The following is a 25,835-nucleotide window of genomic DNA, read 5'->3' as shown; positions in this document are numbered from 1 at the left end:
CTAAGCCAAGAATTAGAGACGAGGGCCCAGGACTGATTGTAACTGGCCAGCTGTGTGACTTTGGGCGAGTCCCATCCCCTCTCTGGGCTTCAGTTGACACATCTATCAAGTAAAGATCGGCCATTCCCCAGGACACGCCCCGTTACCCAAAATGCCTTGCCCGTGCCCGCCTAGCTGGAGCCGCTGTCCAAGGTGCTAACCCTAGGCCCTCCCTTCCCAGCTGCCAAAGGCCATCGCTTAACTCCAGCCCATGCGTCAGTGGTGGCCATTTTGACCATTAATCATGATCTCCTGGCACTCAAGAGCTGTCTCCACCTCCTTTTCTAGTTTGGGGCTTGCTTCTCCCGTGCTCTGTATTTCTGATAACGGGAACGTGGCCCCAGTCAGCATCACCTCCCCTTGATGTCCCTCCACTTCCATTTCCACAGGCCCTCGCCACACCTCCAGCCCACCTTTGTCACCATTTGTTGGGGGTTTTCTTTCTTGATCCCCACACCCCCATTCCCTCTTTAGAATGCCTCCCCTGCTGCTATAGAGCACACATTCGTGAATGTTCCTGGGGTAGGGGAAAGAGCATGGACTTCAGAGTCTGACAGGTGTGGACTTGAATCTGCCTCTGCCACATTCTAGTTGTGTGACTTTGGCAAGTCATTTTCCCTCTCTGGGCCGCACTTGCTGCTCAACATGTGCTTGTTGAATAGGGCATTTCCGGGAGTTGACTTCAGGTGAGCTGCATGTGTTCACATAACCCTGCAGTGCAAAGCAGGCTCTGAACTCCTTGAAAGGAGAGGTGCTTGATCGCTTTTTCTTTTTTTTGGAGACAGGATCTCACTCTGTCGCCCAGGCCCTAGTGTAGTGGTGCAATCTCGGCTTACTGCAACCTCTATCTCCTAGGTTCAGGTGAAATCTCTTGCCTCAGCCTCCTGAGTAGCGGGGACCACAGGTGCATGCCATCACTCCTGGGTAATTATTTTTGTATTTTTAGTAGAGACAAGGTCTCACCATGTTGGCCAGTCTGGTCTCAAACTCCTGAGCTCAAGTGATCCTCCCACCTCGGCCTCCCATTGAGTCACATTTGAGCTCAACTTAGCCCCACTTTCTCCCATAAAGGCCAGGCTGTACTTTTCTCATGTCTCTGTCCTCCACATGGTCTTGTGCAACTACCATGCCCATAAATGCTTACTGCTTGTGGAATTGAATTGAGTGTGTTCAGGGAGGGGAATAAGTAAAACCTTGTCAGTAGGCTGGGAAGGCTTCCTGGAGGAGGTGATTTTCCCCCACCCCTTTACAAAACAGGATTAAGAGGTTAGGACTTGGATTAAAGGAGCAGTGAGTCCTGGTAGAGGCCAGATGTGATCATGGCTGAGTTCCCTTACACATCCCTAACCCCTCTCAGCAGGTTGTCTGCAGTGGAGGACCTCAGGGTAGGTGTGCAGATGCGTGAGGAAGGAGGCCCAGTGTGAGGGTTGGGAGCCAGTGGGACAGTGGGTGACTCTGAGTCTGCAGCCCTAAGGGACCCAGATATCCTAGAATGGGGGCTAGACATTTAAAGTGTATTCAAATGGATGGTGGGAGGTGGAGCGGTGTCAGGGTAGAGGAATGCTGAAGTGGACTTGCACAAGGCAGGAGGGTTCTGAAAATACCTCTGGGAAGAGGAGAGTCAACTTTGGCCTTAAAACTAGGAGACTGGGAGGTGGAGGCAGCACCCAGAAAGGATTAAGAGCTGACAGCCTGCCAGGCATTTTACTCTGGAGGTCTCATTAAAGCATGGCATTGGTCCTGCAATTTGGCCTGTTGTTCCCAGTTGAGAGGCCAAAACCAGGACTGAGAGTGGTGAAGGCTCTGGCTCAAAGTCACAGCTGGTGAAGGCTGGATTTGAATCCAGCTCTTCTGCTGAGGAAGGGACCTTGGTCAGACACAGTGAAGCTGCAAAAATGGGGAAGGTCTTGGTTATGAGTTAAGGGAGGAGCGGGGAGTGATGTAGCCCTGAATACCACCCAAACGGGAGTCACTGCTCAGTCCATATGTCCTGCTGGGAAGGCCCGTCTGGGTGCTGAGATGTTTCCTCTTGACAGAATTGGTACCAGTTGCTCCCCACATATGGAGGACTTCCTATATCCCAGGCCCTGGGCCCAGCACTTCCCCTGAATCATTTCATTCCATCCTGACACCAGCCTTACAGTTCATCCCTTACTTTACAGATGAGGAAACTGAGGCTCAGAGAGAGGAAGCAGTGGCCCAGGGGCATGCAGTCAGTGAGGCGTGAACCAAGACTGACAGCAGTGCCACTCTGAGCCCATGCCTTTAGCCCTCGATCTCCTGCATGCTGCTTGTGCTGAGTGGTGGGCTGGGGTGGGTGGCCCTGTCCTCAGGTGGCTCCTTATGGCAATCACTGAGCCAGAGGCCCTGGGGCCTGTGTGCTGCTGCAGGAAGCACGAGGCTGGCCTCATTAGTGGCTCTGAAATGCCAAGCAGGCACAGCCCGCTGGGCCTCCTCATCTATTATGCATCTGGTGGGCAGGCCCCCGACGGGCAGCTGGCAGTGCCTGGGATGGGGAAGCTAGCAGCTGCTTCCTGAGCCCATGGCCGCCACTATACCTCTGGGCAGGGATCTCCCAAGGCAAATGCCAAGGCCTCCTGCCTCATCCCCTTTGCCAAGCCAGGGTGAGGGGGTTCTACTGGGGACAAGGGCATGGATGCTGGTCCCCAGCTCATTAGCCTGGCTATCCTAGCAGCCACTTCTCTTTATTTTATTTTTATTTTTATTTTTATTTTTATTTTTATTTTTATTTTTATTTTTTGAGACAGGGTCTCACTCTGTCACCCAGGCTGGAGTGCAGTGAGGCAATCTCAGCTCACTGCAGCCTCGACCTCCTGGGCTCAAGTGATCCTCCTCCCTCAGCCTCCCAAAGTGCTAGGATTACAAGCGTGAGCCACCATGCCCAGCCCCTGGCAGCCACTTCTAAGAGACGCTGAGACTTCGATTGAGCTGGGGGTCATTTGGGGCCAGAGTGGGCAGAGGTGGGCTGAAATAGAATCTTAGATGCCCAAGCTCCTGGCTGTACAGAGCCTCAGAGCGATAGAGCTGTGGTCATTTGTTCATCATTTATTCATCCAGCCACAGTAACCACTGAACACCTACTGTAGGCCAGGCATAGTTTTAGTTACTGCAGATTCAGCAGAAAATGAGACAGGCCTAGCCCCTATCCTCAGAGAGCTTGGTTTGGGCAGTACTTCACCTCACTGAGCCTGGATTTCCTCATCTGTAAAATTGGGAAAGGCAGAGGCAGACTATAAGTAAATAGGCAAGGAAACAACCTCTGATGGGTACACTGAATTTCCTTTTTCTTTCTTTCTTTCTTTCTTTCTTTCTTTCTTTCTTTCTTTCTTTCCTTTCTTTCTTTCTTTCTCTCTTTCTCTCTTTCTCTCTTTCTTTTCTTTCTTTCTTTTTTTTTGAGACAGGGTCTCACTCTGTTACCCAGGCTGGGTTGAAGTGACTCACTGCAACCTCCACCTCCTGGATTCAAGCAATTCTCTGCCTCAGCCTCCTGAGTAGCTGGGATTACAGGCGCCCGCCACCATGCCCAGCTAATTTTTTCGTGTATTTTTAGTAGAGATGGGGTTTCACCATCTTGGCCAGGCTGGTCTCTAGCTCCTGACCTTGTGATCCACCCGCCTCAGCCTCCCAAAGTGCTGGGATTATAGACATGAGGCACCGCGCCTGGCCGGGTCCACTGAATTTCAAAGCAAGGCTACATGCTAACAAGAGCTGGTCCTTGCCGAGAGCTGAGCACGTGCCGGGCTGTGTTTCAGAGCACTTTGCCCATGTTCATGGGTTTGATCTTCACAACAGCCCTGTGAGGCAAGACCATTATGAACCCTGGTTTAGGGCTAGGGAGGCTGAGGCAAAGAGAGGTTAAGTAACCTGTTCAAGATCCCTTGGCAAAGCTGAGATTGGAGCTTAAGTAGCCAGGCTCCAGTTTGCCTGTCACCCTGTGCTGTATGGCTGGAAAATGAAGGGGTCCTGGAATGCCTTTCTGAAGAGGGGGTGTTCGAACCAAAACCTGAAGGATGAGAGGAGCTGGCCATGGAGCTGGCAGGGTGTCCAGACAGAGGGAGCAGCAGGTGCAAAGGCTCTGAGGCAGGGATGAGCCTAGTGCCCGAGAGACCCCCCACTTCCAGGAAGGATCCCCTATAGCTTCAGGAGACAGGAGAAAATCCCCTCCACATGCGTTGTGGCTCTGGGACTGCCACTGTTTGACTGTGTGATCTTGAGAAGTGGGTCCCCATCTCACTTGTGCACAACCCTGCTATCCCACGTCTATCCTCAGCATCATGAAGAGGGGACTCTTGCAGCCCTGAGGTCCCTGGTCTGGTTGGCCCTGTGTGCCCCTATCTCCTGGTGATGCTCAAACTCTGGTCTATTTGTCTGAGATGCGTGGGAATATTTGAGTTCTGTTAGGTAGACTTGAGTTCAAATACCCAGTTCAACTCCCACTTACTTGCTGTGTGGCCTTACCCCATCTACTCTGCCTCTCTGAACCTCAGATTGTCCACAGCAGTGGAAACAGTATTGCTCCCAATGAAATGAGTGCAGAGTGTATGCGCAGGGGGATGTTCTCCCTTCTAACTAAGCATTTGCATTTTGAGAGGAAAGACTCATTCATCCAAAGAGAGATTCTCTAGTGATAGAATTTTAGGCACTGTGGTGGCCACAGGCTGAGTAGATGGCTAAGGAGGGGATTTTCTTTTTTTCTTTTTTTCTTTTTTTTTTTTTTTTGAGATGGAGTCTTGCTGTCTTGCCCAGGCTGGAGTGCAGTGGCACGATCTTGGCTCACTGCAACCTCCGCCTCCCAGGTTCAAGCATTCTCCTGCCTCAGCCTCCTGAGTAGCTGGGATTACAGGTGCGTGCCACCATGCCCAGCTAATTTTTGTATTTTTAGTAGAGACGGGGTTTCACCATGTTGGTCAGGGTGGTCTCGAACTCCTGACCTCATGATCCGCCTGCCTCGGCCTCCCAAAGTGCTAGGATTACAGGCGTGAGCCACCACGCCCAGCCTCGGAGGGGATTTTCTGATAGCCCAGATCCTGGAAAGGTCTTCTGAGTTCAGGATCTTCCCCAAAATTCATTCAGCAAACTAATTCAACAAGCATTTAGTGTGGGGACACCCTCCTAGGGCCAAACCATGTGCTGGGCACTGGGGACATGGTGGTGGAGAAGATAGATGAGGCCACTTCTTCTGGGGTTCACAGTCTAGAGAGGGTCATAAGGAACGAGGTGATTTGATGGGAATGACATGCGCTGACTAGGGAGATGTGAGGGTTGCTGAGAGCTCAGAGAAGGGACTCCTGCCCGCATCTGGGAATCAAGGAAGGCTTCCTGGAGGAGGTGACTCAAAAGTCAAAATGGGCTGGGCGCAGTGGCTCACGCCTGTAATCCCAGCACTTTGGGAGGCCGAGGCAGGTGGATCACAAGGTCAGGAGATCGAGACCATCCTGGCTAACACGGTGAAACCCCATCTCTACTAAAAAACACAAAAAATTAGCCAGGCGTGGTGGCGGGCGCCTGTAGTCCCAGCTACTTGGGAGGCTGAGGCAGGAGAATGGCGTGAACTCGGGAGGCGGAGCTTGCAGTGAGCCGAGATCGTGCCACTGCACTCCAGCCTGGGCAACAGAGCGAGACTCCGTCTCAAAAAAAAAAAACAAACAAAAGTTGAAGTGGGCCAAGTGGCAGCGTGTGTGTGTGTGTGTGTGTGTGTGTGTGTGTGTGTGTAGTGGGGAAGGGAGGTGCACTGTACAAGCATGTTCCAGGGGCAGGAGGTAGCAGGTCAGCAATGCGGAGGAAAAGAGCGTGTGGTGGCACGTGCTGGATGCAAGACTAAGTTGGACCTGACGGGTGAAGGGAAGAGAGACAGCCACCAGATCATGTCCCTGCAGGCCCCGCTGGGACTTCTGTGGGCTACGCTGGAAGGCTCTGAACCCCCGAGCCACCAAGGGAAGAGGCCTGCTAGGGTGCCAGTCGCCCATCCTCCTCCCTGCTCCAAGGAGCTGCTGTGTGAGACTGAGTCAGTCCGCAGCCCAGGGAGGCCCTGACTGTGCTCTTAGTGCAGGGCTGTGGAAGCCCTGGAGCCAGAGTCTGGGCTGGGGCTACAGATGCTCTCTCAGCCACCAGCTGGCTGGGTGACTTCTCTGGATCTCAGTTTCCTCACCTGTAAAATGAGGGCAATAAAAGTACTACCTGGAAGATTGGTGTGGGGATTAAATGAGATAATGGGTGCCAAGGCCTGAAACCAGGGCCTGGCACAGAGCACGTACTCCATCGATGCCAGCTATTGCGGTTACTGCCGTCATCGTGGTCATGGTTACCTGCTGCGCCTGCAGTGGGCGCGGAATTGGGCTTGGTGTGTAGACTCTGTCCTCTGGAAGCTTGCTGCCTGCCGGGGGGTGACCTGCCTGCCTACACGTAACTGTACACCCCAGCCATGGGCACTGGCCTTAGGCACTGGCCCTGAGAACACTGGCTTTAGAGTCTGATGGGCCTGGTGCCAGGTCCTGGCCGGTGACCTTGAGGAGTCCCTCACCTTGCTGAGCCTTGGCTCGTTCCTTTGTGCAGTGGGGGTGTTCATGGCCCCTGCCTCACGGTGAGTGAGAGGCAGCAAGGAGGTGCTTTTAAAGGGCCGGCCGGTGTAACAATGCAGCTGTTTCTGACCCCGTGCTGCAGGAGGGAAGAAACACGTGCCTTGGACCCAAGTGACCTAGAGAAACATCACCCTCCCTCTTGGAGGCTCATTTTCATACCTATGAAATGGGAAGATTGGCTGTGATACACTCTGATGTGCTGGGGTTCTAGTGGAATTAGCTTGTCCCTAAGTTTGACCTGGTCCAGCTGTTTGCTGTGTGACATTGGGCTAGAGACTTAACCTCTCTGAACCTCAGTTTCCATGCCTGCAAACGGGCAATGTTCACCTCATGGGCTCTTTCAAGGCTTCCATTAGCCATTCGTTAATTCAACAAATACTTACGGAGTTCCTACCACATGCCAGGTGACTAGTCTAAGAATTGGGGATGCAGCAGTGAACCTGACAGACACGGTCCCTGCTTCACGCACGTTATCCTCCAGTGCAGGAGACAGACAGCTAAGGTAGCTTCAGATGGGTAATGTGTAGTATGGATAGGGTGGGTGCAAGGCCTGGCTTTGCCATGGGTATCAGGGAGGGGCCTCTCTGAGGCCTGAACGGGAAGGAGCTGGCTGTGGGAAGGGTAATCCAGGCAGAGGGCAGAGAAAGTGTAAAGGATTAGGGGCAGGAATAGGACTCCTTCCCCCACCCCAAAGCTGGAACATTCCAGATCATCTTCTGGCAGCAGGTGGAGGTGGCTGAGAAGGCAGAGAGGCTGGAAGCCCATTTCTTTCAGATCAGGAGCTGCTCCCCAGTCAGGTGTGGTGGCTCATGCCTGTAATCCTAGCACTCTGGGGAGGCCAAGGCGGGTGGATCACCTGAGGTCAGGAGTTTGAGACCAGCCTGGCCAACATGGTGAAACCCTATCTTTACTAAAAATACAAAAAAAAAAAAAAAATTAGCTGGGTGTGGTGGTGCATGCCTGTGATCCCAGCTACTCAGGAGACTGAGGCAGGAGAATCGCTTGAACCCGGGAGGTGGAGATTACCATGAGCCGAGATCACACCACTGCACTCCAGCCTGGCCGACAGAGCAAGACTCCATCCCACACACACACAAAAAATAACTGCTGCCCACAAGGCAGGCCCTGTGGGGTGGTGGGGAGTGTGGGCAGCCATGGAAGACCAGGCTTGGCTTGAGTCTCAAGTGAGCTGGGCTGTGCAGGCAGGAGGCTGGGCTCCAACCTGTAGGAGCAGGCAGGAGTGGAGCTCACTGCAGGGCAGAGCCAGGCCTCCAGCCTGGAGCCCACCTGACTGGACCTACCTGGCGCAAAGACCCTGGACCTATTTTAGTGGGGAGCAAGGGAACTGGTGCTTGTTCTCCCTCACCCCAGCCAGCCTGGGCACTGGCCCCAGGTTGCCTTGGCCTTTCCCAGCCCACCTGCCTGCAGGCCGAGGAAAGGTTCTTTGAGATGACCCATTACATGTACACACACACGTATTTCCCTGCTCACACTCATAGACTTGACCCTTGTAGAGATAGCTTCATCATGAACATAGAGGCACAGACATACACATTCATTCATGCAGCAGATCAGACCCAAACAGACCCAGGCATGACCTGAAGAAACCCCATTTCTAGCAGGAGAGACTGACAGTGGCTTAATGGTCACACCATGAAATGTGCAAATGCAACAGGTAAGTCCACGAAGGCCCAGGACAGGCTTCTGGGAAAGCTGGTCGGGTTGGGAGCAGCTTCTCCTGGTCTGGGGAGGGGGCTCTGGAAGACTGAATACAGACAGAGCACCTGAAATGTGATCCAGGCGAAGGGGAAGGGGGTAACAGGCAGGGGGCACAGCATGTGCAGTGGCCTGGAGGTGGGAAGGAGCACCTCGGGTTTGAGGAGCGGAAAGGAGTCTGGGGAAGGAGGAAAGAGGCCCTGGATGAGGCCAGAGACAGTGGGCGGGTGGGAGGGGGGCCGGGGATGGGGAGCAGACACGCAGGGCCTCGTGGGCCACGTGAGGCGGGCGTCTGGATCCTGCTCGCAGCGGGAAGCCATTGGGGCCTTCTAGGCAGGTGGGTGGTGTGATCAGATCCAAACATGCGACACAAGCGCTTTCCCTCCCACACCCATTCACGCTCCTGCTGGGGCCTCCCATCTCCATTCTCACCCACAGAGTCACACACACCCTCTCTCACCACCAGGCAGAGCTGCGGAACACCCGGTGCCGGTGCCGGTGCCGACTCCCAGGAAAAGTGTCAGACGCTGCCCCGCCCACCGGCTGAGTCTGTGAGGCAGGGCCCTCTGGTCCAGCCAGGGTGGATCCTTGCTCACTCCACATCCGCACAGATGTGCCCGTGCCCCCCGCCCGCCCCCACATGGGTGAGGTCATAACTCTCCTCTCCACGTGCAAGGTGGCTTCTAGCTTAGGGGGTACTTTCACATGCGTTCTCTCATTTAATGCTCTCAGCAGCCCTGCAGGGAGAAATTCTCAACACCATTTTATAGCCGAGGAAACAGAGGCTCAGAGAGGTGAAGGGACGCTCCCTAGGCCACACAGCTAGAGCTTAGCACAGGCAGGATTTGAACTTAGGTCCGTCTGACTTCCAGGTCTTGTTCTCTGGCCCATCCAGACTCAGACACACTCAGGTGTGATTGTCACCTTTCCAGGCTGTCACTGAGAAGGTGACAAGTGACCTTCAATGCCAAATCCATCCACAAACAGGTTGATCAACACAGAAAGTTATTTAGAGCTCTAGGGAAGGGCCTGGGCTAGCACGTGCCCACCTGCCTGGTGACCCTGAGGCTTCTGGGGGTAGTGCCAGGGGTGGGGCTGGGCACCTGCCAGCCTGGGGCAGCTCAGGGCGTGGAGCCCGCGCTAGGAGCAGAGCCTACATTTGCATTTACAAATGAGGTAGACGGCTCTGTCCCGGCTCTGTCCCCACACATGCTAACCCGGCTGGCCTGGCTTGCAGGATGTGACAGCTGAAGTCCCAGGGTACATCCCTGGGCCCAGCTGCCTGGGCCACTTCTGTGCTGCCTCTGCTCTTCCCTGACCCTCGGAGCAGGTTGTCTAATGCCTAATGTAGGGGAAAGAGTGTGGGCTTGGGAGCCAGCCAGAATGGGGGTACAACCCAGCTCTGTGATGCCTGGCTCGGGGACATTGGTCATGGTGTTTAGTCTCTTTTCATGTCAGCTTCTCCCCCTTGGAATAAGGGGTGAGTCATACCTCCCTCTCAAGGTGATGGAAAAGGGTAAAGCAGTCAGGTGCTCAGAGAGCTGAGTCATAGTGAGTGCTCAGCTCTCTAAAATCTTTAATTTTTTTCTGATTACACAAATACTAAGTGTTCATTATAGACATCCAAACTGTGCTGAAAAGTATTTGCCACAGAAGACAGAAGTTCCTAGTGGTCCTGCTTCTCAGAGATAAGCCATGTAAACTTTGTTTTTGTTTTCGTTTTTGTTTAAAGAGAGAGAGGATGGACAGACAGACACAGCCCAACTGGGCTTCATCCCACTCAAAATTCTGAGGGCTGTTGGGCCTCAGGGTCCCACATGCAGCCAGCCCCTTTTCTCTCTCTCTCTTTTTTTTTTTTTTTTTTTAATAGGATCTTGCTCTGTTACTCAGGCTGAAGTACAGTGGTGCAATGTTGACCCACTGCAGCCTCAACCTCTCAGGCTCAATCAGTCTTCCCACCTCAGCCTCCTGAGTAGCTGAGACTACAGGCATGCACCACCATACCCGGCTAATTTTTGTGGGTTTTTTTTTTTTTGGTAGAGATGGGGTTTTGCTATGTTGCCCAGGATGGTCTTGAACTCCTGGCTTCAAGAGATCTGCCTGCCTTGGCCTCCCAAAGTGCTAGGATTACAGGCATGAACCACCACTCCCGGCCAGCCATGTAAACTTTGACATGTAATTTTAAATTTTTACAAATGAGATTTTTGTTGTGTGCAGCCCGCTTTATTCACTTAACAATATGCCTCAAACCCCCTTTTCCATCAAGACTAAAGACCTTTGTCATTGCTGTATGGTATTCCATGGTTTGATATATTTAACTAATCTCCTTGTAATGGACATTGAAGTGGTGTCCAGATGTTTGCGGTTGCAAACCCTGCTTCGTGACTGTTTTTTGTTCATATATCTTTATGCATTTGTGTTATATTTCTGGAGAAAAAATGCCTAGAAATGGGGTTGCTGGACCAAAGAATATGCACATTTTAACATCCATTGCCTCTGCCCTCAGTCACAGGGATCTTAGAGTCATCAAGAGGCAAAGAATTCCAGATGTGGGGCTGGGTGCAGTGGCTCACTTCTGTAATTCCAGCACTTTGGGAGGCTGAGGTGGGTGGATCACTTGGATCCAGGAGTTCAGACCAGCCTGGGCAACATGGTGAAACCCTGTCTCTACAAAAAAAAAAAAAATTAGCTGGATGTGGTGGCATGCACCTGTGGTCCCAGCTACTTGGGAGGCTGAGGTGGGAGGCTCACTGGAGCCCAGGAGGCAGAAGTTGGAATGAGCTGAGATCTCACCACTGCACTCCACCCTGGGCGACAAAGTGAGACCCTGCCCCTACCCACCACCAAAAAAAAAAAAAAAAAAAAAAAAAAGAATTTCAAATGTGGGGGGCTCCTTGAGGTCCTCTAGTCAAACCCCCCACCGCTCCTCCCGTTCCCACACCTTCAGATCTCCCTGGCGGCACCTCTGAGAAGCTCACTCTGCCTTTGCTTGATGCAGAGCTCAGTATCTCACATGGCAGGTTGCTCAGGTTGCTTTCCCTTCCTCCCTCCTTCCCTCCCTCCCTTCCTTCCTTCCTTCCCTCCTTCCTTCCTTCCCTCCTTCCTTCCTTCCTTCTTTCCTTCCTTCCCCCTCTTCCTCCTCCTCCTTCTTCTTCCTTTCTCTCTTTCTTCCTTCTTTCTGTCTTTCTTTCCTTTCTTTCTTTCTCTTTCTCTCTCTTTCTTTCTTTCTTTCCTTTCTTTCTTTCTCTGTCTCTCTTTCTCTCTCTTTCTTTCTTTCTTTTCTTTCTTTCTTTTCCTTCTTTCTTTCTCATTTGAGATGGAATTTTGCTCTTGTTGCCCAGGCTGGAGTGCAATGACATGATCTTGGCTCACTGCAACCTCCGTCTCCCGGGTTCAAGTGATTCTCCTGCCTCAGCCTCCCAGGTAGCTGGGATTACAGGCGTGTGCCACCACACCCGGCTAATTTTTGTATTTTTAGTAGAGATGGGGTTTCTACATGTTGGTCAGGCTGGTCTCAAACTCCCGACCTCAGGTGATCCGCCTGCCTCGGCCTCCCAGAGTGCTGGGATTATAGGCATGAGCCACCGTGCCCTGCCTAGGTTGCTTTACTCTTGGGCAGCTGTGTTTGTCCCATCGTTTCTACCTTCTCACAACTTCCACCTAGGAGTCTTGTCTCAGTCCTCAGGCACCTACAGAGGAAAGAAGAAAGGAAGGAAGAGAAGGGAAGGCCAAGAAATGCTCATGGTGAATGTTAAGCACTTTACACCAATGAACTCATTTAACCCTCAGAGGTCAGCACTGCTATCCCCATTTTATAGATGAGGAAGCTGAGGTTCATAGTGGTTAAGTAACTTGTCCAAGGTCACACAGCTGTTATGTGGCAGAGTTAGGATTCGCACTCAAGGATCTGGCTCCAGAGCCCACACTGATGCTACACTACCTCTCCAGGCAGGAGCCTGTAATTTATTGAGCACCTACTGTGTCCTCAGCTCTAGGCTAGTCAGGTTGTCCATATAATACCTAATTTATTCCACACAACAACCCTGCAGAGTTGGTGTTACTCTCCCATTTTGTAGCTGAGGAAACTGAGGCTCAGAGAAAAGAAGCGACTTAGAAGAGTCTAAGGTCCCGTCCACTGGGAAAGCCCTCCTCCAGGGCTCTGCTTCCAACCAATCCTCGGTGGACCCAGTTTCCACTTTCTCATCCTCCCATTCGCCCTCTGTAGGATGGGAGAGCCGGCCTGAGACCCAATTTTTAGTAGAGAAACTGAGGCTTGGAGAGGTTATGGTGACTTAATCCTGCACACACTGTGATCTAGGGGCAGAGCTAGGGCTTCTCCATGTCACCTTTGGTTAGGAGATGGTGACTTTGTCTATCCCCGTGGGGGTTTCGCCTTGGCCTGGGCGGTCACCCTGCCTGGGGAGTTGTAAGAGGCAGGGACTTCTGCTCACCAGACTGGCCTGGAGCCTATGAGACAGCAACCCCAGCCCCCGCTAGGGCTGGTGCAGAGCGGGAGGAAAGGATTAAGCAAGGCCTCAGTGCTGGGGGGCTCACTGTCTGGGCAGTGAAGCCAGAGGTGCCTCAGGAACAGTCCAGGCAGGTATCTCTGGGGCTCTGCTTTGAGACTGGGGAGGCCTGGTTCACCCCACTCTGATCCCAGCACCCAGCACGATTGTCCGGTCCAGAGCAGACCTCAGGACATGTGTTCTGAATGAATGACTGAGCAGAGGAATGAAGGGCAGATGGGGGAGTGGGTGGATGACCGAGTGGGTGAGTGAGCGAAGGAATGCTTGGAGCTCAGAGAAGGGAGACCCCCTGGGCTGCGGAGGCTGGGGAGGGACAACGAGGTCAATGTAGGGAGTGAGGAGAGACAGAAAGCATAGGCGGCTGTAATACCGTGTATGGGCTGACGGGTGCTGGGAAGGTCACCCTGGCCCAGCCTTGCCCATCAGTGGGAGCTGTGTCCTGCGTGGACGTGGGCAAGGGGCAGAGCAGCTAGGGCTGAGCTTCGGGGTAGAAGCTTGGAAGTCACGATCTCCATCCAGGCTCCAGTTTTCTTCCAGGCAGAATGGAGATAACGTTACTGCTCTGTGTTCCTCAGGAGGCTGTTGAGAGGGTTGATGGCAAAGGCAGTTTGTAAACTGTAAAGTGCCAGGCTGGGGAAGCAGATGATGTTGTTGCCCAGCAGGAAGAGGCCCTGTGGCCGGGTCGTCTCAGAGTCACTCCTCCTCCTTACCCCAGTGCAGGGCAGGAGTCAGTCCACACTGAAGTCCACGGCGGGGTGGGAAGGGTCAGGTTTTGGCCATAGTGGGGCTGGGCCACCTGAGCAAGGGAGACAGATGCTGGATAGACAGCAGGTAAATGGGTGGCCTGGTTCCCAGGTGCTGTGCCCTGGGCAGGGACCGGTCCCGTGACCACCTCTCTAGGCTGCCAACCTGTTATTTGTTCAGGAGGCCTCTGCCTGACCCAGCTCCGGGATCCGGGTGTCTTGGCATGCAGCCAGCATGGGGCGAGGGTGGCGGCCCCATGTGCCACCTTCCTGCCCATCCCTCTGCCCAGCTTGGGGCCTGAGTCCCCCACCTACACACCCAGGGGGACCCTGCCAGCTCTGTCACTTGGTAGCTGTTAAGGTCCTTGGCCCATCATAAACCTCCCTAAACCTCTGCCTCCTTATCTCTGAAATGGGTGAAGATAGCACCCTGAGGTCAGGGTTGTTGTCATAAGGATTGAATGACATCACAGCGCCCGCATGGCAAACAGTCCCCCTGCCCCTCCCCTACCCCATCGCCACGCTCCCTCTAGAGTCCTGGGAGAGGTCAATGGTGCCCAGGGAAAGGGGACGCAGGAGCCTCCCGTGCCTGTGCCTGTCTGCTTAGGCTCCTGGTGGGCTGGGGAAGAGGGGGCCAGCCTCCCCAGACCTAGCTTTGGAAACCTGCTCAACTGGCTGCCCTGGCCACCTTCCCTGGCACCTTGGCAGGGACAGGGGCAAGCCAAGGGGAGGGCAGTGCCGGCTGGTTGAGCTCAGAAAACAATGGGCCTCTGTGGCCCCCCCCCCGGGAGGGGGCAGTTCTGGGGCAGCCACTTGGTTCTGGTTTCAGGAGATTCGAGTCCCCTCAGACCCGATGCCCAGGGCTAGGAGACCCTGCTCTTGCAGCCTCCCAACCCTCATCCAAAGGAGCCTCTCTCAGGGTTGCCCTCCACAGCCCCCTTCTCACTGGGAGGTCTGTGCCCTTGTCCTCATCCTCCACCCCACATGGGTGGTAGAACTTGGTAGAACCAGGTTGATCTCCTGGAAACCAGGAAGACCCCAGGGAACTGGACCTAGGCCTCCCTCTCCTGACTTCTGATGACCAGTGCTGGACTGGCCGGAACCCCTCAGGCCCCTGTTCCAGGCTGCTGCCCCCAACAAATTCTTCTCTGCCCTGTGTTCATTGGCTCCCTGAACCCCTCCCCTGCCCTCCCAGACCACTCCCTCTTTCCGTATCCGGTCTCCCAGCCTGTGTGCAGTGGGTGGCTGTCCTCAGGGTGGGCTCCTCCTGCTCTTGCTTCAGGCACTGTCACCCGTCCAGATCCCCATTCCCCTGCTCCCGGTCCCAGCCTTCTTGCCTTGATGGTCCTGTACCACCTGCCCTGGCCACCAGAGTTTTACCTGGTTAAGTTGAATTTCAAAGCACCAATGGTTCACTAGGCAGAAAAGCAGGAGAAGGCACCCCCAGCAGAGGGGGGATGCCTGTGAACAGGGTGGCTGGTTAGGAAAGCTGCCTGCAGCCTGGTGAGGTTAGGACAGAGCCAGGACAGGCGGCTGGGGCAGGACAGGAAAGGGGAGTATGAGGTTGAGGCTGGAGGGAGTCAGCAGGGGCTGGACCCATGGGAGACCACCATCCAGGGCAGCTATCTCTGGGGGGCCAAAGGGCCAAGCCCACCACCCAGGACAGCCCCACCACACTTCTGGTGCCCTGAAAGGGTTGGGCTCTCCAGGAGAGTGGCCAATAATAATAATTACAAGCACTTTATAGCAACTCTATGAGGTGGGTACGCTATCTCTCATTTTGCAGATGAGAGAAAAAGACAGGACCCTCTCACCACCCCTCCAGCTGGTTAACAGTTGAGAATCACCCCAGGAAGGCATCTGGCCACCTGTGCTTGGTCTCCCCCTCTGCCCAGCCATTCCTGGGTCTGACCTTGATGTTTTGTTGATCTGTTTCCATTGTAGAGACAGGGTCTTGCTCTGTCGCCAGGGCTGGAATGCAGTGGCAACATCATGGCTCCCTGTAGCCTGGAACTTCTGGCTCAAGTGATCCTCCCACCTCAGCCTCCTGAGTGCCTGAGACTATAGGTGTGAGCCACTGCAGTGGGCTGGTTTTTAAATTTTTTTGTAAAGATGAGGTCTCACGTTGCTGCCTAGGCTGGTCTCGAACCCCTGGCTTCAAGTGTTCCTCCCACCTCAGCCTACCAAAGTGCTGGGATTACAGGCATGAACCACTGAGCCTGGGCTGACTCTGCTGTTTTGCAGAGTGTGGAACTCCCTGGAGATCTGCCCGCCCTGGACTGGTGGAAGGCCTGTGTTCTTATCCCTGATCTGCTGCCCAAGGCCTTACTGGCTGACTTTGAGGTCGTGTTTTCACCTCTCCAAGCCTCAGTTTGCCCTTCTGGGAACTGGGGATCCTAGTGACTGCCTTATCTCCACTCCAGTTCCGGTGAGAGTCCCAGGAGTGAGCAGATAAAGAAGGCTTTTGAAAAGTACAAAGAGCTGCACTCACGATGGTGCGATTATTATTGTTACCTCAATGCAGAGATAAGGGAGGGGGAGGAGGTGCAGTGACAGTTGCCAAGAAACCTGGGAACTGTCAGCAGCGGCTTCCGGCCGGGCCCATCCCACTCAGGAGCTGGGCCCTTCCCCCACACCCTTGCTTCACCCTTTCCCTGGAAAAGATGGGTGCTCTCCCCGAGAGGGAGAGATAGCCGCCACACAGACACAGGGGCTGAAGGTGACCCCGGAATGTGTCTGGCCCAGACTCCAGGTTGGCTCCAGCTTTCCATGTGACCTTGGGCGAGTCACCTCCTCTCTGGCTGCTCCCATTTCGTGTGTCAGAGGAGGCAGCGGGCAGGTGTCCAGGCCAGACAGGGCAGAGCTGGAGCTGGGCCTAGGGAAGGCGCTTGGCGGTGGCTGCAGGAGCCAGGGCCGTGATGGGAGGTCACTGGGGCAGGAGGCCAGGTGACGGGACTGAGGGCCTGGGCTGAGGGCAGTGGGATGCACGCTGTGGAAGGGACGCTGGGCTGGAGTCACACCTCAGCCCTGCCCTTTCCTGGTGTGCAACCGGGGGCTTGTCACTGAACCTCTCTGAGCCTCAGTTTTCTCATCTGGATAAAAGGTTTATATCTCATCTGGATTTTTTGTTTGTTTGTTTTTTGTTTTTGTTTTTGTTTTTGAGACAGAGTTTTGCTCTTGTTGCCCAGGCTGGAGTGCGATGGCGCGATCTCAGCTCACTGCAACCTCCGCCTCCTGGGTTCAAGCGATTCTCCCGCCGCAGCCTCCCAAGTAGCTGGGATTACAGGCGCGTGGCACTACTCTCAGCTAATTTTTGTATTTTTAGTAGAGACGGGGTTTCGCCACGTAGGCCAGGCTGGTCTCGAACTCCTGACCTCAGGTGATCCACCCGCCTCAGCCTCCCAAAGTGCTGGGATTATACAGGCGTGAGCCACTGTGCACAGCCTCATCTGGATTTTTAATAAGTTGCCGTGGCACTCGAATGAGACAATGCCAGTGTAAGCTCCAGGGTGCTGCGCAGATGTGACCACGGTCATGGCGAGGGGAAAGAGGAGAGGGGAGTGTGCCCCATGTCCCGGCATGCTCTGGTTTCCTCTCAGCTGCTGCTGCCTAGGAGGAATGCAAAGCATTTTAAGCTGAGCCAGCCCAGGGAGTTGGGAGGTTTTTGGAGAAGGGATAGAGACCAGGGGGACCTCAATGATGTAAACTGAATGGAGAAGACCAGAAGGAGACCAGGGTGGGATAGGAGAGAGAAGGGGAGGGACAGAGAGGTTCGGGTTCATGAAGTGGGAGGAAACGACCACATTGGGGTGGTCTGCAGAGGCCAGAGGAAGAAGGGGATTGGAGGGGTGCTGGGAAAGGTGGGGCAGCGATGGGCCAGCTGGTGAGGAAGGCTGAGCAGAGAAGGGCAGAGGGCTGGTGAGGAGGGAAGAGGCTTTCATTTATTGCTTCAAAAGTATTTACTGGGGCCAGGTGCAGTGACTTACGCCTGTAATCCTAGTGCTTTGGGAGGCCAAGGTGGGAGGCTCACTTGAGGCCAGGAGTTCCAGACCAGCCTGGGCAACACAGCAAGACACCCGTCTCAACAACAACAACAAAAAAACCATTTTTTAATTAGCCGAGCACACACCTGTAGTCCTAGCTACTAGGAGATCAAGGGGGAAGGATCACTTGAGCCCAGCAGTTCAAGGCTGCAGTGAGCCATGATCATGCCACTGCACTCCAGCTTGGGTGACAGAGCAAGACCCCATTTCTTAACAACAAAAGGCCAGGGGCAGTGGTTCATCCCTGCGATTGCAGCACTTTGGGAGGCTGAGGTGGGAGGATCGCTTGAGCCCAGAAGTTCCAGACCAGCCTGGGTAACACAGGGAGACCTCATCTCTACTAAAATTAGCTGGGCATGGTGGTGCCTGTAGTCCCAGCAACTTGGGAGGCTGAGGAGGGAGGATGGCTTGAGCCTAGGAGTTTAAGGCTGCAGTGAGCTTTGATCATGCCACTGCACACCAGCCTGGGCAGCAAGAGCAAGATCCTGTGTCAAAAAAAAAAAAGAAAAGAAAAAAGTATTTATTGACCAACAGCTATTTACTAAGTGTCAGTGTGGTGTAGTGTTAAGGGCACCGCAGCCAGATGATGGGGGAAGTCAAATCTTCAGACTTTCATTTACTGTGCGTGACCTTGGACAAGTTACTTAACCTCTCTGTGTCTTAGTTCCCTCCTTTGAAAAATGCAAATTAAATGAGTTAATACAATAAAGTAGAGCAGAGCCTGCACATAGTAAGCTCTGTATCAGCTGTGTCTGCCGTTGCTGTTGTTACTATTACCTTTCCAACTTGACTTGAGGTGCTGGGTCATGTTCCTGAGCTGGAAGTTGTAAGGCTCTGTGGGGGGGGGTCCACAGGATTGGACATACATGTTATAAAGTTCAGATCCTGGGCTCTGAAGTCAACAAACCTGTGTCCAAATGCCTGCCCCGCCTCATTGCTTGTGTGACCTTAGGCAAGTTAACACACCTTTCTGAGCTTCGTGTGGAAAGCAGGCAGTTTCTGAACATCTGCCTCATTGGGGAGCTGTGAGGATTAAATTAGATTATGCAAGACACCCGGTAGGACGTAGCTTTCTCATTCCTGTCCCTCTTCTACCCCTTCAGGTCTGGGGATGGATAGGCAGGCAGTGCCCAGAGCCTCCAGTTTCCTTCTCTGTCCCCATCCTGGAGCCCCTCCCTTCCCCTGCCCCTTCCGGCCTCAGCAGTGGCTTTTTAGGTGGAGTTGCCTTCGGGGGACAGGACTCTGGCCAACCAGGAACTGGAGAGCCAAGGGCCCTGGGATGGGGTCCCAGGTGGAAGCCAGAGCACCCTGGCCTTCAGAGGCCACTCTGGTTCTGCACCCACATGAGCAATCCTGAGTGAAATGGATACCTACACATGGGGAGACTGAGTCAGAGAGGGTTCTGGAAGGGGGTTTGTCAGGGACTGCTGCATGGCTATCATATGAGCCTAGGGGAAGACAGAAGGGCACCGCTGGACTAGCCTGATCACAAGCAACAGCCACCACTGGGCAGCCACAGCCGCACCCAGCACTCCAGCTTTACCCAGCTTCAACCCCAGAACTTCCTGACCCCCAGGCAGCCTCTGCCCTCCACCCCACTGCAGGATCCCTGCTTCTTCAAGGGCATGCACTTTAAATTCCAGCTCCATCCCCCATTCGCTAGGGGAAGTGGCTTCACCTCCCTGAGCTTCAGTTTCTCCATCTGTGAAAATGCAGAGAAATTCTTCCTGCACAGTAGCTGGGGGAGAGTATATGCTTGACACAGTCCCAGTCACATAGTAGGTGTCACCAAAGAGTCCCCATGGGAGCCTCAGTGGAATTGCCTGGAAGCCACCCTCCCTCCCTTCCTTCCTTCCCTCCCTTTTATTTTATTTTTTCTGAGGCGGAGTCTCCCTCTGGAGCCCAGGCTGGAGTGCAGTGGTGTGATCTCAGCTCACTGTAACCTCTGCCTGCCAGGTTCAAGCAATTCTCCTGCCTCAGCCTCCCGAGTAGCTGGGATTATAGGTGCCCACCACTGCACCCAGCTAATTTTTGTGTTCTTTTATTTGAGATGGAGTCTTGCTCTGTCGCCAGGCTGGAGTGCAGTGGCGCAATCTCAACTCACTGCAACCTCCGCCTCCTGGGTTCAAGCGATTCTCCTGCCTCAGCCTCCCGAGCAGCTGGGATTATAGGCGTGCGCCACCACGCCCGGCTAATTTTTGTATTTTTAGTAGAGACGGGGTTTCACCATGTTGGCCGGGATGTTCTCGGGATCTCTTGACCTCACGATCTGCCCACCTCAGCCTCCCAAAGTGCTGGGATTACAGGCGTGAGCCACCACGCCCCGCCTGTATTTTTTTTTTTTTTTAATAGAGATGGGATTTCACCATATTGGCCATGGTTGGCCAGGCTGGTCTCGAACTCCTGACCTCAGGTGATCCGCCTGCCTTGGCCTCCCAAAGTGCTGGGATTACAGGCATGAGCCATCGCACCCAGCCTGCCTGTAACTATTTCTATGGAACCCTCTTTAGTCCCCACCCTCCCACTCCAGACTCTCCCCATGTCATTGTACCCTGCAATATGTGGGAACCTGTGCGTAGGGACATTCCTTTGCTCACAACCCTTCAGTGACTCCCAACCTTCATTCATTCATTCAGTCATTCAACAAATAGTGAAACTTGGGGAGCCAGAGTTTACCATGAACAAATGATGTGAAAGTATTCATTGAGTGAATTCCCGTGAGCTGCCCAGGCTCTGCGATGAATGTTTCTGGAAACTGAGGCTGAGAGAGGCTGTGTCACTAACCCAAGCTCACCTAGCCAGTCAGTGTCTGAGACTATCTCCTCCACACTGATGCCACGGGCTTGAAATGCCACTGCCACCATATCTGTCCTTTTGGGTCAAGCACTGCCCAGTGCAGACCCCTCTTGTAAGATGCCATCCCTCCTGGGAGGTGGAGAGGCCTCTAGTGCATAAGTGGGGCTGTGGATGGTTCCTCTGGGCCATTTCTCCTGCTGGAGTAGCTGGGCTGAGTGGAATTAGAAGGGAGGCTCAGACTGGGTGCAGTGGCTCACACCTGTAATCTCAGCACTTTGGGAGGCCGAGGCGGGCAGATCACCTGAGGTTGGGAGTTCGAGACCAGCCTGACCAACATGGAGAAACCCTGTCTCTACTAAAAATACAAAAATTAGCCGGGCGTGCATGCCTGCAATCCTAGCTATTCAGGAGGCTGAGGCAGGAGAATCGCTCAAACTCGGGAGAAGGAGGTTGCAGTGAGCTGAGATCAAGCCATTTTCACGCCAGCCTGGGGAACAAGAGCGAAACTCCGTCACAAAAAAAAAAAAAAGAAGAAGAAGAAGGGAGGCTCAGAGCTTTCTCAGTCTTCTTCCTGGGCCAGACTTTTTCGGGTCCTTCCCCTCTTGGGATGTGGCAGCCCCGGCTCTGCCTGACTCAAGCCTGCTGTAGGCCACCAGCGATCATCTGAGTCACCCTCGAGGGACCAGCCTCTCTTGATGGGACCTGAGCAGAGGTGCAGCCACGTCAGGGTGGCCCAAGGCAGCAGCGGAAGCCAGGCCTGCTTGCCCAGCCCCAGGTCCCCTGGATCCCAGGAACCACTGAGCATTTCCTCTCCCTGCCCCAGAGGTGGCCTCAGCAGGCTTTTTTGGGTGACAGGAGCTGACTTCACCCTCGCCAGACCTGCTTTCTTTCCTCAGGGAAGGGTGTGGTGTGGGCAGAGAGTCCGGGCTTAGAGTCAGGCAGATCTCACGCAGATGCTAGCTTTGCTGCCGGCCAGCCGTGTGACCTCTGTGCACAGCTGGGTCCTGTCCGTAAAGTGGGAATACCAGTGTGGTGAGGAGGCCATGCCCTGGAACGAGGGCTCAGCACAGGGCCTGGCATGTAGTAGGCCCAATGAGTGTCAGTTATGGTCACTGTCATTCATAATAGTGGTAGCCCTGGTAGCCTCTCAGTGCCAAGGCAGCTATTCCCAGAGGCTCAGGGAAGGGTCCATTGTAGAGGCAGGGGCACCCTGCTTAGTCCAGAAAGCTCGCCCTCCACAGCAACCCTCAGTGCCCCTGCCTCAGTCTACTCATCTTCAGAGTAGGTCACTGCTTGGCTGGAGGCCTAATGGAGAGCTTGGGGAGAGACCCTGGCCACGTCTCTGATCTCTGGGGAAAGAGAGCCTGTGTGGCAGGCCTGCTCATGAAGCCCCTCCCCTCCCTCCTCTGGGGAACCCATGTCCCTCTCCTCCATGAAATCTATCCTCCCTCACATCCCCCAGCTCTGAGAGTGACTCTCCCAGAGTTCCCAGATTTCCTGGCTTGGGGCTTTCCCTGACCTCAGACTCTTTCTCTTCCAGGAGGAGTGATGGGCAGAACCAGCACTTCCCTCAGGCACTAGACCTGTCACGAGTGAACTTAGTTCCCTCCTATACTCCTTCACTCTACCCTAAGGTAAGTGTCCCCCTCCATACCTATGGCCCCTGGTCTGCCCCCTACCTCCGACACATGCCCAGGGCTGGGAAAGGCCCAAGAATGACTTTTGGGCAAAGGTAAAATGTTCAGGCAGATGCTGATGGGGTTTAGCTCCTAAGGGGTTGCCACTCCTGAGCCCTGGGTGAGGCTGGTGCAGTCACAAAGGTTGAACCTGGGTCTGTAGACTGTTGCAGGGAGAGTCTTAGGGCGAATCTAAGCAAAACATCTGGGAATAAACCAGCCCCCCCAGCTATCTTCATCATCTCCACAATCAACGTCACCATCAGTCTCCTCATCTGTAAACCAGGTGCAGTGAGAGGACCCACTTCACAGGGTCATTGTGAAGATTATTGCAAAGTACAGACGGGGCGGCCCAGGCACAGCATCCGGCACAGAGCAAGAGCCCTGTCAACGAGCCTTTATCATTATCGTTAAAATCAAATGTTTGCCCAGTACCTGCTTCATGCCAAGCCTTGTGCTGGGTGCCAAGGGACCAGAAACCAATCTGATACAGATCCTGCTGTCAAGGAGCCACAGTCCAGTAAAGCAATAGATAACTGAACAACGTATGCAGGACATCAAATAGCAGAAATAACCTCTAATATTTATTGAGACTTACTGTGTGCCAAGTGAGTACTTAATGCTTTATTTGCAGTATTTCATCTCGTCCTTGAACTATGTGATAGCTACTGTAATCAGTCCCATTTTGCAGATGAGAAAATTGAGGCTCAGAGAGGTTCAGTCACTTGCCCAAAGTCACTCAGGTTGGATGTGGTGGGGCCACAACCAGATGTAAGCTGTCTGACCAGAGGGCCTGGTGTTAGGGCCTCTCTGATGCAGGGGTGATAAGCTCTCACTTTTGCAGTTTCTAAAGCACACCCACAGACATCATGCCACCTGGTCCTTTTAGTAAACCTTGGGTAGTAGGCATTCTCTAGTTGAGGATGCAGGAGATCAGAGAAGTGAAGTGGTCTTCCCAAGGTCACACAGCCAGAAAACAGCAGAGGCAAAATCCACCAGGCTCCCTCCCAAGAGCTCTGGCCTGGAACAAAGGCCAGGCACCTTGCCTAGGCTGGGAGGGCAGATGGCCAAGGAATGGTGTCCATGTGTGGGACCACCACCTCCATGGGGGTCCCACGTGGGGCTGCTGGGAGCAGCAGCAGGAGATTCCTGAGACTGACTCCTGTTTTCTCTGTCTGGGCAACAGCCCAAGACTGGGGCATGTGGATCCGGGGCTTGGCAGGAAGGGAGAGACTCAATGGCAGCCCTCACTTGACAGCTGGGTTCATGAATGAAGCTCCCAGTCCCTCTTCCCCTGAGCATCTCAGGAGGAGCCCTGGGTTCTCACCAAGGGCTGTGTGCCCTCAGACCACAGCTTCCCCTCCCTGGGCCTCAGTCTTCCCATCAGGAGACGAGAGAGAGAGCAGCCCATAGCCCTGGGCCCTGCCTGCTAGACAGCCTGGGGTTGGCCTTCTCGGATTATTGAAAAGCTGCCTCCCCTCGGGCTTCCTGGCTTCCACCCAGTCTGGCTAGAAGCCTCCGTTTGTGCCAACACAGCTCAGACAGCGGGCTCTGAACCTCCCCTTCCCGACAGCCCACCCCCACCTCAGAATCAAGAGTCTGTGGATCATCTTCCTTTGACAGGAGAGGAAACCAGGGGCTAGAGAGACTGAATGATTCATCTGGGGTCTCCAGCAAGCAAGTACTGGGCTGAGGGAACACAGGCCTGTGATATATTCTCCATTCCCCTCCCCCGGTGCCCCTAGCTCTGTGCACATTTATAATATTGATGGCATCCATCTGAAGGGCAGGTGACCTTCCTCTGCCAGTGGGCAAATCCCTACCCCTCTCTGGGCCTCAGTTTCCTCATCTGTAAAACAGGTGACAGTTTCTTCTCTACCTGCCTTGCCAGCTTGCAGTTGGGTGAAAGTACTTTGGAAAGTAGAAATTAGGAAGCTGAGCTCTTATCAGCATCATTACATTCCCAGGGCTGGACAGGGCACCCAGAAGGGACATTCTCCTCCCTTTGGGCCCCACATTTGTACAGGCATCGAGCTACCCAGGACCCTCCTTCCCTCCGCCCTACAGGGGTTTCTCCACTCGGGGATACAGAAACCGGCACACACGTACATACACAGCCTACCCACACCTACATATGGGGACATAGTCACAGACACAAAACACACAGCCACAGCCACGGGTCTGTAAATCTATTCAGAGACTTGCACATGTATACATGCATGAGATACACATGTACAAACACAAATTCCCATACCCAGGCATTCCCATACACACAGAAAGACAGTATGCCCACGCATATACAGCCACATCCGGTCGTGGAGTCTCACACGCATGCACACATGGCTGCACGCATATGTGCACACACCTTCCCCGCCACCTGGCACACAGCCATCTCCGGTGCTGTGAGCAGGTCTCGCCTCCCCTGGGGGCAGTGTGGGAATGGATGTTTCTCTGGCTGGATTTCGATGGGTGCCCGGAAGCGTTCAGGCCTGGAAGTGGCTGCATAAATCAATATTTGCTGTTGTTAATTATTAAAACCAAAGCTACACCGTGTCTGGAACACACATCTCCAGAGTTCCCACTGGCTCTCCAGGCCCAAACCTGATTCAAGGCCAGGTCTAGGGGGAAAGGGAGCGCACAGTGCTTTCCTTCCAGGAGCCCTTGGCTCTGGGGCTGGAGGGTGGTGGGCAGCCGCTGGCAGCTCTTTCAGGAAGCTGAACAGAGGTATGGCTCTGAGCTGGTGGGCAGCCCTGCCCCCACCACATCCAAGGCAGCTTGTGTCTCCTTGGCCACAGTTCAGGAAGCATTTGCTGTGTTCCCAACATCTGTCTGGAGGAAGCGGTAGCAAGGCCCTGTCTCTGTCCCTGCTGTACAGTGGCTATACCAGGCCAGGGACACACTGCAGAGCCAGCTGGAAGGGCCTATAGAGTCCTTATATTTTAAAGATGGGGAAACTGAGGTCCAGAGAGGAGGCAGGGACTCACTCAAGGCCACTCAGCAAGTTGTAGCTAGAATCCACATGTCCCAAAATCTACCTGGGTCCTTTCCTCCATACCACGGGCCTGGCAGCCCCTCCCTAGGTGCTGTGGCCATCTCCCCCAGGATCTGGGGCAGCTAGAGCGGGGGAAAGGACGGAGCAGGCCAGCCACTGTGAGGCATGGGAAGCAGCATGGAGGACAGGAGGAGGAAAAGGGAGAGACCCCAAAGAGTAGCACCAGGCCTTCGGATTCCACTTTGACTTCTTCCTGACTGTGTGGTCTCGGGCAAGCTATTTCACCTCTTGGAACCGGCTTCTCATCTGTATAATGGAGATGACATTTGTACCTCCTGGGCTGTGACGAGATTACGACACATGCGAAGGGCCCAGCATTAAGTAGGTGCTCAAGAAAAGCCCTCTGCAAGGTAACCCAACCCCGTCCTTGATGCCCTGAGGCGGGGTACCGAGAGCCTGGGAAGATGGAGAAAGTGAGGTGGGGGCGCGCTGGGGAGAACCGAGTGGGGGGCCCCCCCGGGAGCCCAACGCACCCAAAGCTTCTGGCGCTCGGGCCGGAGCGCGCAGGCGCAGTGTCCCGGGGCCGCGGGCCGGGCCGCCCTGGGGGCGTGGCCTCAGCGCCCCCGCCACGCCCCGCGCCGTGCGGCCCGTACCTGGCGCCCCGCCCCCTCCGGGCCCCGCCGTGGGGCGAGCCCATCGCAGGCA

General features: G+C 54.3%; 1 protein-coding gene across 18 annotated transcripts in view; it reads left to right on the top strand.

Moving 5' to 3' along the window:
- Positions 1-25,835, top strand: part of RAP1GAP (RAP1 GTPase activating protein) — a 73,165-nt gene that overhangs the window by 21,154 nt on the left and 26,176 nt on the right. For 17 of the 18 annotated variants that reach the window (XR_004370887.2, XR_004370886.2, XR_004370883.2 and 14 more), the window contains one exon: positions 22,003-22,096. Coding sequence is in view for 7 of the 18 variants with exons in the window: in XM_058443913.1 (XP_058299896.1) it covers positions 22,003-22,096 (94 nt within the window). In the remaining 11 variants the exon portion in view is untranslated. Of the gene's footprint in view, positions 1-894; positions 944-22,002; positions 22,097-25,835 lie in introns of all 18 variants that reach the window. The other variant, XR_004370885.2, reaches the window with a different exon arrangement.

The sequence above is a fragment of the Hylobates moloch genome, unplaced genomic scaffold, assembly GCF_009828535.3.
Source record: "Hylobates moloch isolate HMO894 unplaced genomic scaffold, HMol_V3 SCAFFOLD_9, whole genome shotgun sequence".
Classification (NCBI taxonomy): domain Eukaryota; kingdom Metazoa; phylum Chordata; class Mammalia; order Primates; family Hylobatidae; genus Hylobates; species Hylobates moloch.
Note: the sequence above shows the minus strand (reverse complement) of the source record. Positions and strands in the feature narration are given on the sequence as shown.